The sequence below is a fragment of the Halichoerus grypus genome, chromosome 11 (assembly GCF_964656455.1).
Source record: "Halichoerus grypus chromosome 11, mHalGry1.hap1.1, whole genome shotgun sequence".
Classification (NCBI taxonomy): Eukaryota; Metazoa; Chordata; class Mammalia; order Carnivora; family Phocidae; genus Halichoerus; species Halichoerus grypus.
In genome coordinates, this window is record NC_135722.1 from 580,984 (window position 1) to 593,050 (window position 12,067).

A 12,067-nucleotide genomic window follows, 5' to 3' on the forward strand; every position below is an offset into this window, starting at 1 on the left:
CTGTGCCAGGAGCCGTCCCCCTCTGGCTCTCAAGGTCCTGTCCTGTAGGCCCAACCTGTTCTAGTTCAGCAGGATCCCAGGCCCCTGGAGAAGCAGAGGCTTCCAGACCCCCAACCACCCTCCAGGTGGGTACGGGGGCTGGGCTGGGGCTAGGGAGGGGGACCTTTGGCAAGAGAATGGGTTTTCTCTCCCCAGCAGGAAGGTCCCATGCCAGCCCCACCCGGCACCTTTTCCCAGTGCTCTTGCAAAGGGAACCCAAGTCAGGGCTGTGCCCCAAAAGGAGAGCTTGGGGGCAGGCTGTGGAGGAGAGGGCCTCCTTCTGCCCCCACCCCAACTCACTAGCTCCCACACTTGCACAGCTATCATGCCGCTAATTTAAATACCATTTTGTAATATATTGCGAACTAATTGTTTAACCACGGGAAAGACGAAAACTGGGAAAGCATAGGCAAGAAAGTTAAGTGCCCCCCACTCCGAGAGATAACCATTGAAGATATTTTGGTCTGTCTCCTGCCTGGCTTGGTCCTGCACACGCTTTTTGGCGCCTTAAATCCGGATCTTCAGGACAGCCCCACCCTCCTCGCCTTAGCCCTGCTCGGGAAGGGTCCCCAGGCCAGCGGGGGCATCTCCGCCCGGCCGTGAACTCCGCGCAGTCGGGACAGACGGCGGGGGCGCCGGGGGTCGGGGGCCGGGCGAGGTGTGCGGCGAGAGCCGGGCCTCCCGGGCAGCGCCGAGAGGCGGAGACACTGGGACGGTAGCGGCGGCGGCTCCGCCCGGGCCCGGCCCACGCCGGGGTCTCAGTTCCTGCAGGGCAGCGGGAGCCGCTCCGGGCCCGCGCCCCCCGCGCGCCGCCGCCTTTCCAGAGGAGCTGCGGGCCGCGCAGCAGGTGCGGCGGGCGGCTCGCAGGTAAGCGCCTCGGGGGTCCCGCCGCCGCGCCCCCTCCCCGGTGGCCGCGGGGCGCGCCGACCCTCGCGTCTGGCGGCCGGGGACGCCGGGGCTCTGGGGAGCGGAGCGGCGGTGGGCGCAACGGCTCGCGGGCCCGGCCGGCCCTTCTTCCCCGCTTCCCCGGCCCGGCGCCGCACAGCTTCCGGCTGGGATGGACCTCCAGTCCCGGGAGCCCACGAGCCGCGGGGGGTGCGGTGGGGGCACCCGCCGGGGCGAGGCGACGGCGCGAGGGGGGAGACGTCCTGAGCCCCCCAGTCCCCTCCTCCCGCCTTTCCTCAGACCTGCACTCTTTGGAGATTGCGCCCCGACACCCCGCCGCCCCAGGAATATAATATGGGCGGGAGAGAAAATCAAGGTCCTGGACTGAGAGGAGAGGACCCCAGAATCCCCCAGGTTGGGGGAAATGTCGCCACACTGGGGGTTAGCTTTGGGAAATCCGGGACCAGGGCGTTGTGGGAACGACAGGTGGCTCTGATTAGGGGCGGGGCGCCCCGCGGGGAGGGAGGCCCCGCGAAGTTTCCGCGAACTGGAGGGGGCGAGTCTGGCGGACCACAAGTGCCTATTGCTTGGGGGAGGGGCCATCAAGCCTAGAACCTGGCGTGTTCTTGACAAGGGCCATGGAAGGCATCGGCGTCCCAGGCTGAAACCCTGCATCCGCAACCCTTGGGGCCAGGGGCTCGGTGGGAGGGGCTGCGGCAGAAGGGGAGGAGCTGCGGCAGAAGGGGAGGAGCTTAAGTCGTCGGCCAGCCGGCCGGAGGCCAGGACGTCTGAGGCCCAGACTCAGGGGCTAAAGACTTAGCCAGGATTGGCTGAACGCTCCCGCTGGCCCGCCCGGTCAGCCAGGTCTCCAGGTGTCCAGCTTTAGGACCTGTTCAGCTCCTCCCCTCCGCTGGCCAGTCCCTCACCCAAGCTCTCTCCCCTCAGCTGCCAGGAGCCCCCACCTCCTTATTTTCCATCACAAGGTCTTCTGTAGCTGCCTCCCCCCCCCCTCCCCGCCAGGTTGCCCTCCCCCAGCTCCTCTCCTCCTGCACTGGCTGCCCTCTAAGCCACAGCCTCTAGCTCCCTGGGCAGCCCCCACAGCCCACAGGCCTGGAGCCTGCTTCACTCCCACCCATGACACCCCTTGCCTGCAGCACTACCCCCAAGTGACTGTCCTGCCCCCAGCTACACTCCTCTCTGGACCTCTGCCATGCCTTCTCCCGGCTTCCCACCTGGTGCAAGATGGCCCCTCTGTGCACTCACGGCTCCCTACAAGCTTAGTCCCCACCCGTGGCCACTCCACCTTCCCTTCTCTTCCCTTCTCATCTCTCTTGAGCTTTGCTTCGGCCCTGACTGTTCCCTGACTTCACAGCGCGTCATGGCAGAGACTCCCGCTCCCATGGCCAGGCCTGGGAAGCCCGGTGCTGGGGAGGCCCAGGAGGAGAAGGAAGTGGAGGAGGGGAGCGCCGGGAGGCCAAGGGCAGAGATGCTAGAGCAGGCCCAGGAATTGTTTCTGCTCTGTGACAAGGACGCCAAGGGCTTCATCACTCGGCATGACCTGCAGGTGAATCCCCAGTCCCAGGAGGCTGCCCCAGCCAGGGGTCGACCTTGGCTGCTCAGCCCTGCCATCCTTGCCTGGCTAGGGTCTGCAGAGCGACCTGCCCCTCACGCCTGAACAGCTAGAGGCTGTGTTCGAAAGCCTGGATCAGGCCCACACAGGCTTCCTCACCGCCTGGGAGTTCTGCCTCGGCCTGGGTGAGCTGAGCCCCCGAGGCCCCCCTCCCCCCCACCCCGCTGCGCAGAGACCCTCCACTGGCACATGTGGGGCCCACACCCAACACACAGGGCGGCCTGTGCCTCGCCATGGCCTCCCTGCGGAGCACGGGCTGGTATCAATACACACAGGCACCAGATGTCACCAGAGGCGTGCAGCTGACCCTCCTGCTCCATGACCCCCTCCCTTCCGTGCCAAACCCCGGTCGGGCGGGAGCCAGGCTTGCTCCACTCTGGCCCGGGTGGGTGTTATCTCCCATTCCTAAACCAAGAATCAGGCCAGAATAAGGAAGAAAAACAGGAAACTGGGCTCAGAATAAGGACAGGATGTGTGTGGGGGGCGGGGGGGGGGCGAGTGGTGGCCGAGCGGGGTGCTAACCCACAGCCTTGGTAATCTCACCTTCCCATGCCCACAGGGAAGTTTGTGGGGGTGGAGTCAGCCCAGGGTGCACTGCCCTCCCAGGCTCCAGAGGAAACCTTTGAGTCGGGCTGGTCAGATGTGCAAGGCAGTGAGGACTCCCTGGAGGAAGAGGAGGAGGAGAGATTCTGCGAAGTGCTGGAGCAGCTGGGGGTGGCCCCAGCCCTCGGCGAGTAAGTTGGTGCTGAGGCGGCTCCCAGTTCCCTCCTCTACTATCTCCCCTTTGCACGCTGCCTGTCCTTGTCGCCCGCGTGTCTGTCCCAGTTCAGGGTCCCTACGCTGGGACTGGCCCAGTCGGTCTCTGTCAGCTGTGACACCTGGGAGGGGCTGAGCGTGATTTCCCACAGAATTTGCATTTCAGGGGGCAGCCGACAAGGCTGTGGGAAGAAGGGCAGGCGCTGGGCACAGCCCTGTGTGTATACACCTCGCTGCCCCACAAGCCCCGTACACACCGACCTCAGGCAGGGGCAGAAGCACCCACGAGAGGGGTACCCCGCATGCAGCAAACGCGGCTGGGCTATCCAGGGCTGCAAGTCTCCAGAGGGCTCACCCTTCGGGATGGGGTCGGGGAGCCCCCGTTTCAGTTTCAGCCCCTGCCCTCCCCCTGCAGGCAGCGAGTGGTGCGGACGCTCTGGACCCGGCTGCAGCGCGAGCGACCCGAGCTGCTGGGCTCCTTCGAGGACGTTCTGATGCGCGCGTCGGCCTGCCTGGAGGAGGCGGCCCGAGAGCGGGACAGCCTGGAGCAGGCGCTGCGGCGGTGAGGGCTGGGACCAGGGCGGGGCCTGGGGCCCAGGTGGCTGGACTTCGGGAGGCAGTAGAGGCGGGGCTGGGGTCTGTAGTGCCGGCCGGCTCAAAGCAGCTGCCTCACCCCCTGCCCCCCGAAGGCGGGAGAGCGCGCACGAGAGGGAGGTGCGGTGTCTGTACGAGGAGATGGAGCAGCGGCTTCGCGAGCAGCGCCAGCGTCTGCGGAGTCAGGTGGGCCCGACGCCCCGGCCCCGCCCCGCGCAGCCCGATCCCAGACGCACGTGTCTCCCTGACTCCGTTCCCCCCGCCCCCCCCCCCGCCCCGGCCCCTGCCCCTCCACCGCCCGCTGAGGCTCAGGAGCTCCCCGCGAATCCCAGGACCTCCCCCGGGAGGAGGGCAGAGGCCTCCTGGAGCTGGAGCTGCAGAGCCGCGAGCAGGAACTGGAGCGCGCGGGCCTGCGACAGCGGGAGGTGAGTGGCCGCCCGCCCCTGCCGGGGAGGGGTGGGACCCGCCGAGCCCAGGGCCCTGTCCCCACCGTCACCCACGCACTCCCCGGTGTGCTTGAGGTCCCCTGGGCCTCAGTGCCCCCGGCCCTGGAACCGCTGGGAGTCAGGGGCAAACGCAGCACCCCGAAGAAGAGGTGGAGGGGTCCTTCCCAGCTTTGATCCCCCCTCACTCCCCAGCTGGAACAGCAGCTGCAGACCCGGGCCAGCGAGCAGCGGGAGGCGCAGGCGCACAGCGCCCAGCTGTGGCTAGCCAACGAGGCGCTGAGAACTCAGCTGGAGGGGGCGCAGGAGCAGCTCCGGAGGCTGAAGGGCGTTGTGCAGGGCCGCCGGGAGCAAACCCTACGGTGCCTGGGGGAGCAGGGAGGAGGCAAACCTTCAGGGGCGGGCCCGGGGAGGGGGTGGGGCCGGCGGGCGAGGCGGGACCGGATCGCTTTTGGGGCTCAGGTCTGGGCCACTTCCATCCCCATCCCAGGTCCCAGCCCCGCCCTCAGGGTCTGCGTAGGCTAGGGTCGTGGGACGCCCCGACGAGCCTCCCTGCATCCCGGTCACCTCCTCCCTCCTGCAGAGAGGTGGTCACAGTCTCGAGGAACATGCAGAAAGAGAAGCTCAGCCTCCTCCGACAACTGGAGCTCCTCAGGTGCGGTCTGGCTCAGGCCCCACGAGGGAAGGGGCTTGGCACAGCTCGGGAGCTCCTAGCTCCCCACATTCCTGACCACTGCCTCATCCCACTTGGAGGAAGTCCTTCCTCGTGTCTCTCCTCCATCCCTCATGCGGCAGCCCCAGCCAGACACCCCTCTTCTGGTCTGAGGGAGAGCAGAGCCCGTATTCCCCACCCAGGAATGCTGCCTCTTGAGACCTCTTAGGGCCCGTGGACTCCCCTTTCCTAGGGAGCTGAACACGCGGCTACGGGACCAGAGGGACGCCTGTGAGGCCAAGCGGCTGGGCAGTGGTCGAAGGAAAGCTCTGGCCGTGGCGCGCTTGCCGGGGCCCACCTGTTGCTGCTGCTGCAGCTGGGCTCGCCCTCCGAGACGTGGCTCTGGCCACCTTCCCAGTGCCCGCTGACCATCCCCAAGAGACTCCCTGGGCGTTACTTGGAGAAGCTGCCCCTTGAAGGTGGTGCGTCGTGGCTAGGGGCTGCCCATCCAGGATGTGGGCTCTATTTGGTGGACTGTCTGACCTGCCTGCATGCAGACATGAAGGAACTAACCTAGGAGTGGTCAGAGTCTCACGTGCCTCCCTGCTGGTCCTCATCCTGTCCCCATCCCATCAAACCCATCTCTGACCAGCAGAAAAACGCCCTCGTCCTAATAAAGTCCACGACTGCCCTGTGACCTCCGTGGCCTCTGTGGGCGGGAGCCACACGACACACATGGGGTGTCCATGGTACACTCAAGGCAAGTGTGTGGCACAGGAGCAGGGCCCTATGGTGCTGGGGCTGCAGACGTCCCCGCATGTCTCTGGTCACGCCTTCAAGACCTCGCTGTCCATTAAAGCTGAAGCCCCAAGGGGCCCCTCTGTGGGAACAAGGGAACTGAGGCCCATTGTCTCACTAGGGAGCCTGCTCCTGGCCTCAGTTGACAACCCCCTCCCCAAACCAGCCCGTCCTGAGTGGGACCTCCAAAGCCGTGGGTCTGCAGCCACTGCTCACGCCCCTGCCTCCACCCTCCCTGGGAAGCTGGGAGCTGCTGGCCAGAATCATGAACCCTGGGCAAGGAGCTGGGGACGAGTGCTGCCCACTGTCCATGGAGAACTATTCCAAATGACTGCAGATTCTGACCAACACTGCCTGGGTCTGGGAATGAGCCTGGTGGGTTGGGAGTCCCCTCCCCCTCCTGACTCCCACTGTCGGTTTCCCAGTCTCCCAGGTCAGCAGGCTCTGCCCTGTTTCCCTCACTCCTTTCCACCCCTCCCAGGACCGATGCCTTCCAGACTGAACTGTCTCTGGCAGGGACCCCAGGCCTCCGCTCCAGGCTGTCCTCCATACTGCACCCAGAGAGACCCCACTCTTGCATCTGATCACACCTCCAGATCCTCCCCCAAGGCCAGCATCTGTTCTGCCGACCCTGCAGCCTCCGGGTGGTCCCTGGGTTTCGAGGAGAGAACCAGAACCGGGGCTGGGCCTGGAGAAGGGCCGGGTCTTGGACACAGTCCAGAGCCCTGGCCGGGCTGGCCGCCGTCGCCACCTCCGCCGCCCCCAGCCCAGCTCCTCCGTCTCCCGAGGGTGTAAGTCCCTGGCTGGGCTATGGGCGCCCGCGGGCTGCAGCACGCCCGCCTCCGCAGTCCCGGGCGGACCCCCAGCGCCAGCGCCGGCTGAGGGGCCCGGCGCGCCGGCGCACTGTTGGGACCTGCCCCGCGCCCGCCGCCGTGGGCGGGGCCTGCGGGTCGTGGGCGGAGCGCGTCGCACTCGCAGGCCCCGAGCCTGCCGTGCAGTCTCAGCGCTCCGAGCCGCCCCTCCCCCGCCCCCCCGCCCCCCTGCCCCCGCCCCCGTCGCCGCCCGGCGGGACTCGGACGCGTGGCCGGTGAGTCCGCCGCCTGGCCAGGCGGGCCGGGAGGGGCCGGGTGTCCCGGGGCCCTGCGCGGCCCGGACCGCGAGGCCCGGCTGCAGGCGCCAGGAGGGAGGGCCGGGAGGGCTGGGAGGCCCGGTCCGCCGACCCGGCAGCAGCGCGCGCGCCGGCCCTTTCCGGAGGGAGCCGGACGCCGGGGAGCCGGCTGGGCGGAGGGGCACCCGGGGCGGGGGCTAGGCGCCTCCTGGGTCTTCGCACAGGCCTGGCGGCCCCTGCGGCCCCATCTGAGCACCTTGGTCATTGTCTCTGGACACTGGTGCCCTTCCCTCCGCCTGGGTGCAAGTGGCGCGCCGTCGGCTCCCCCGGCCAGGGGCGGCGGCTTCACCGCGGCGACGCGCGGCTGCCTCCCCGGGCCTGGCTGGAGCGGAGTGCGGGGCTCCTGGCCTTGCCCCGGCCGCCGACGGCCCCGCTGGGTTGCAGGGGCTGGGGTGGGGCAGCTCCGTCCCAGGCCGGAGGAACTATTTCTGGCCGGCGCTTTCCCAGGGGGCTCACATCCGCCAGGCGCTCTCGGAAAGAGGGGCCCCTCCCCCGCCGGTAGTCCGCGCGTGGGCCGCGGGGGCTGGGACCTCTCCACGGGCGCAGGGCCAGTCTGCGGGCGCGCGGGGCTTCCTTACCCCCAGCTCCGTGGTACGGGGGCTGCAGGTACTGCTGCTTGGTGGGGTAAGGGACAGGGGCGGGTCTGGCAGGAAGGCCCAGGGTGGGGTGCCTGGAGAAGTGAGTGATCCCTCCCCTCCCAGGATCACACTGTCCAGAAATGTTTTCTGCCCTGCCCACCCAAGGCCAGACCAAAATTCCGGGCCTGGCCTCTCCCCTCCCTGCCGCTGGGAGTTGACAGGCCTACTCTGGAAGCCCAGCTCCGGATCCGCTGCCAGGAGCGGCCACAAGGAGGGGTGACAGGATCCTGCCTATCCAGCGTGGGCCAGACCTGTAACCTGTCCCTGCCCTTCTAGCGGAGCCTCCTAGGGAACTTCCGGACACCTGTCTGACAGAGGAACCCGTAGCCCCCAGCAGCCAGGTGAGTGCTGGGTGGGGCGGGTGAAAGTTCAGCTCTGGGTGGTGCTGGGCCTGTCTGGAAACGTGGCCTGGGGCGGCCAGCTGCCCTTTGTGCCCCAGGGCCCTCTCCCACCCTCCCAGTGCAGACACCCCACAGCAGAGCAGGCAGGGTGTCCCTGGGTGCCACCGGGGAGGAGTACAGCCCGTAGCTTCTTGTCTTGCTGCGGTTGGGGGGGGGGGGCTGTCCCCTTTCCATTAATGAGGACCAACTGAGGAAGTACCCCCCAGGTCTGGGGAATGTGTTTCTGCTCTATTCTTCCCACCTTGGTGAAGAGGAAGGCAGGCCTCCCCTTTAACAAAAACCTGAGGGGCTTCCCTGAGGCCACGTCACTAGTAAGGGGCAGATCAGTCTGAGTGGCCTCCTCCCCTCCAGCCGCGGGTAGGCCCCTGCCAGCCTGCGGCCCTGCCAGCCTGTGACGTGGAGCCCCGGGAATGTTGTGTGTGTGTGGGGGGGGTGGGGCCTGCATGAGCTCACCCTGAGGTGCCTGCTGGGGCTTCCTACCCTGGCTGCCGGCAGGGGTGAGTCAGCCAGTAATGGTTGGGGTCCCCCATGTCTCCCTTGTGCCCTGGGCTCTGGTCAAGGAAGCCAGGCCCTTCAGTCCTCCAGGGCCTGGCCTTCAGCTTGGCTGTGGGCAGTAAACATCCACCCTGGCTGCGTGGGGCGGGTTTGGGGGGTTGGTGGGGGGAGAGGGGAATGAGGCCCCTGAGTTGCTCTCCCAGGAAGCGTCCTGGTTCTTATGGACACCTTCCCGGTGGTTGGCTGGGCTCCAGCCAGGGGCCGGCCTGGGCATGTGTCCCCTCCTACTGTCCCCACTGGTGTCTGGCTGGCCTCCCAGTCAGGTCCCGGTGTTGTGGGCTCTCTGACGCCCCCTCGCTTCCCAGCCCCAGGATGGGGGAGTTCAACGAGAAGGCGACATGCGGAACGGTCTGCCTCAAGTACCTGCTCTTCACCTTCAACTGCTGCTTCTGGGTGAGGAGTGGGCGCCCCTCCGCCTGCCTCCCCCGGCGACTTCTCCCTCCCTTCCCTGGTCCCTGAAGGAGCCTTGGCCTGGGAGCTCAGCCCCATCTCTCAGACCTGGGGCCGGAGGTGGTGACCGCTGTGCCCTGCCCACAGCTGGCTGGCCTGGCCGTGATGGCAGTGGGTATCTGGACGCTGGCCCTCAAGAGTGACTACATCAGCTTGCTGGCCTCAGGCACCTACCTGGCCACAGCCTACATCCTGGTGGTGGCCGGAGTCGTCGTCATGGTGACTGGTGTTCTGGGCTGCTGTGCCACCTTCAAGGAACGGCGGAACCTGCTGCGCTTGGTTAGCAGGGCGTGGCCGGCACTGGGGTGGTGGGTGGGGGCGGGGGTGTAGCTGAGGGGGGCTCCCCACCAGGCTGCTGGGGGGGCCCTGACGAGAAAGAAGGGACTGTTGGGGCTCAAGGGTGACACTGCAGCCTCTGCTGTACTCACTGTGGTGGGGGGGTCCCAGGCCACTTGCCCAGCCCCGAGTCCCCACATCCCGGCTGGGCGCACCGAGGGAAGACAGCAGCTCCGAGGGAAAGCGTCGGGGACTGCCAGCACCCACCTGCTGCCTGGGGCCCTCTGTGGCCACTTGGGGTCTGAGGCTGGGGGCTCTGCTCTGCTGTGCCTGGACACTAGGAGTCCTCACGGGACAGGGAGGTCTGTGTCCAGCCCCACCTAACTGGGTCCCTGCCCACCCCCAGTACTTCATCCTGCTCCTCATCATCTTTCTGCTGGAGATCATTGCTGGCATCCTGGCTTACATCTACTACCAGCAGGTGAGGGGCCTGGACGGACAGGAACACGGAGGGACACACGCAGTAAGATGGACGTGTGCATGTGGGGATACACAGGTCCACGCATGCAGGGACACATACACACACACACACACACACACAGACACGACCCCCCATGCTCCAGAGCCGACCACTGGGCCATCAGGCCCTGGGCGTGGGGCTGGGTCACTGTGGGGACTGACAGCAGGGATGAAAGTGTCCATGGGATCTGGAGCTCCCTCCCTGTCCCCAACCCTGTCCATGGCCACCTGGTGACTCTCCCAGCCCAGCCCCCTCTCCCCAGCCAGCATCGGGCCCTAGTGCTGCTTGGAGGCCTCCCTGAACCTCTTCCCCATCTGCATCTGCCTCCACCTGTCCCACCTGGGGTGGGGGGGGGTCTAAGACTGCAGCTGGAGCCGTCACCACCTCACCCCCAGCTGAACACCGAGCTCAAGGAGAACCTGAAGGACACCATGAGCAAGCGGTACCACCAGCCAGGCCACGAGGGCGTGACCAGTGCTGTGGACAAGCTGCAACAGGAGGTGGGTGGTGGCGCAGTGGGGGTGTGTGCACACCCCCACGGGCCTCCCCGGACCTCTGGGGGGATCCCTGCCACGGGGGCTCAGCCGGGCCGTGTTCCTACCGCAGTTCCACTGCTGTGGCAGCAACAACTCCCAAGACTGGCGGGACAGCGAGTGGATCCGCTCGGGCCAGGCCGGCGGCCGCGTGGTTCCCGACAGCTGCTGCAAGACCCTGGTGCCGGGCTGTGGGCAGCGGGACCACGCCTCCAACATCTACAAGGTGGAGGTAGGCCGGCAGGCGCCTGGGCTCCCTGGGGAGGGGCTGAGGAGCCGGGGGCCCAGGATGCCCGGGGCGGGGGGGGGCTGCTGTGGTCACACCCCGAGTGGGGTTGGACTCGCCTGCCTTCAGTGCCCCTACCCCTACCCTGCCAGGGCGGCTGCATCACCAAGCTGGAGACCTTCATCCAGGAGCACCTGAGGGTCATCGGGGCCGTGGGCGTGGGCATCGGCTGCGTGCAGGTGCGGGGATGGGGCGGGCCAGGCCTCGGGGGGCGCAGGGGACGCCGTGGGCTGGCGCTGTGCTGCGCTCACGCTGGCCCTGTGCCCCAGGTCTTCGGCATGATCTTCACGTGCTGCTTGTATAGGAGCCTGAAGCTGGAGCACTACTGAGCGGGCCGCAGCTTCCCGCCGCCTGACTGCGAGCTGACACTACTGAGGGCCAGGGAGCTGGGGTCCCAGGACGCTGCTCCCTCCCCACTCTGCCAGGGAGGGACTGTTCTCAAGCCCCTGTGCACCCCCCATGCCATCACGTGACCTCTGGGGACCCCTACCCTCAGAGGGAGCTGCAAGTGCCTTTCTCTGCAGACCAAAGGCCTGAGACACCACCCCCCCCCCCACCGCCCACAGCAGGGAAGCAGTACTTCTGCCTGCGGGGGGGGGGGGGGGGGGGGGCGGGTCTCGGGGTGTTCCCTGCGCTCAGCCAGAGGGGCTGGCCCACCCTCGGGTGTTCCCAGACCCCCGGACACACCCCCTCATGGTGGTCAGGGCAAGCCTGAGGGGGGCACTGCTGGGTGGGGCAGAGCCGGGGAATATGCCCGCCACGGGGCCCAAGACCCCCAGCCCACTCCTGGGAAAGCCAAGCTAGCCCTGTCCTGCGGGTCCTGTGCCGCTGCCCTCCCCCGCCCGGCTGCGCTGAGGCCCTGCTGGGACCTCCCCACCACTCTCCCCACTGAAAGGCCACAATTCACTTGCTCTTGTCCTGTCCCCTTCCCAGAAGCGGGGGGCTTGTGGGTTTTATTCACTGCTATATCACAAATGCCAAAACTGCTTGTGCCACGTAATAGGCGTTCAATAAATGTTTGTGGAACAGACGCGTGAGCTTAGCTGTGTCAGTGACAGGGTCCTGGTCCTCAGGGCCTTCCCCCCCCAGCAGGGTGGACAGAACCACCCACCTAGTGCCAGGACAAGGGGCCAGGACGGCACATCCTGGTGCTCCAGGGCAGACAAGTGTGAGCCAAGGATGGACAGGACTCCAGGGAGAGGAGGCCAGTCACAGGGACACTGAGGCAGGCTGAGAAGCAGAAAAACCTTGCCCATTCTGGGACAGAAAGTGGTGGCAGGGCCAGAGCCTCCTAGAGGCAATGGAGACCTCAGATGGCCTGGACCTGCTTGTTTCCAAACGCCCTTCTGGCCCGCGTAGCCATTAGGGAAGGTGGGGGGAGCCTCTGGGACCCGACATGAGAGGCCCGAGCTCTGCAGGACCCATACCCTGGGCAGACCCTAC

At 67.1% G+C, this 12,067-nt stretch overlaps 2 protein-coding genes across 16 annotated transcripts; both read left to right on the top strand.

The window, feature by feature from the left end:
• Positions 1–39: 39 nt before the first annotated feature.
• CRACR2B (calcium release activated channel regulator 2B) lies at positions 40–5,696 on the top strand. Of its 7 annotated transcripts, none has more exons than XM_078057578.1 (9): positions 40–125; positions 2,297–2,488; positions 2,568–2,679; positions 3,114–3,288; positions 3,726–3,872; positions 4,000–4,090; positions 4,237–4,329; positions 4,543–4,709; positions 4,838–5,390. In XM_078057578.1, the coding sequence occupies exons 2-9, from the start codon at positions 2,303–2,305 to the stop codon at positions 5,226–5,228; spliced, it is 1,362 nt and encodes a 453-aa protein (XP_077913704.1). In that variant the 5' UTR covers positions 40–125; positions 2,297–2,302; the 3' UTR covers positions 5,229–5,390. The 7 variants fall into 7 exon arrangements, with proteins under 7 accessions (XP_077913704.1, XP_035939616.1, XP_077913703.1 ...); XM_036083723.2 differs by lacking the exon at positions 40–125 and adding an exon at positions 175–906; XM_078057577.1 differs by lacking the exon at positions 40–125 and adding an exon at positions 962–1,338.
• A 1,039-nt stretch (positions 5,697–6,735) lies between these two features.
• Positions 6,736–11,654, top strand: CD151 (CD151 molecule (Raph blood group)). 9 transcript variants are annotated; one of them, XM_078057585.1, is made up of 9 exons: positions 6,736–6,884; positions 7,880–7,944; positions 8,819–8,952; positions 9,097–9,288; positions 9,692–9,766; positions 10,167–10,305; positions 10,412–10,570; positions 10,694–10,803; positions 10,894–11,654. In XM_078057585.1, exons 3-9 carry the CDS (start codon positions 8,872–8,874, stop codon positions 10,951–10,953), a joined length of 816 nt encoding a protein of 271 aa, XP_077913711.1. In that variant the 5' UTR covers positions 6,736–6,884; positions 7,880–7,944; positions 8,819–8,871; the 3' UTR covers positions 10,954–11,654. The 9 variants fall into 9 exon arrangements, with proteins under 9 accessions (XP_077913711.1, XP_077913709.1, XP_077913707.1 ...); XM_078057583.1 differs by having other exon boundaries at positions 8,865–8,952; XM_078057581.1 differs by lacking the exon at positions 6,736–6,884 and adding an exon at positions 6,891–7,571 and having other exon boundaries at positions 7,667–7,944; positions 8,865–8,952.
• The last annotated feature ends 413 nt before the right edge of the window (positions 11,655–12,067 follow it).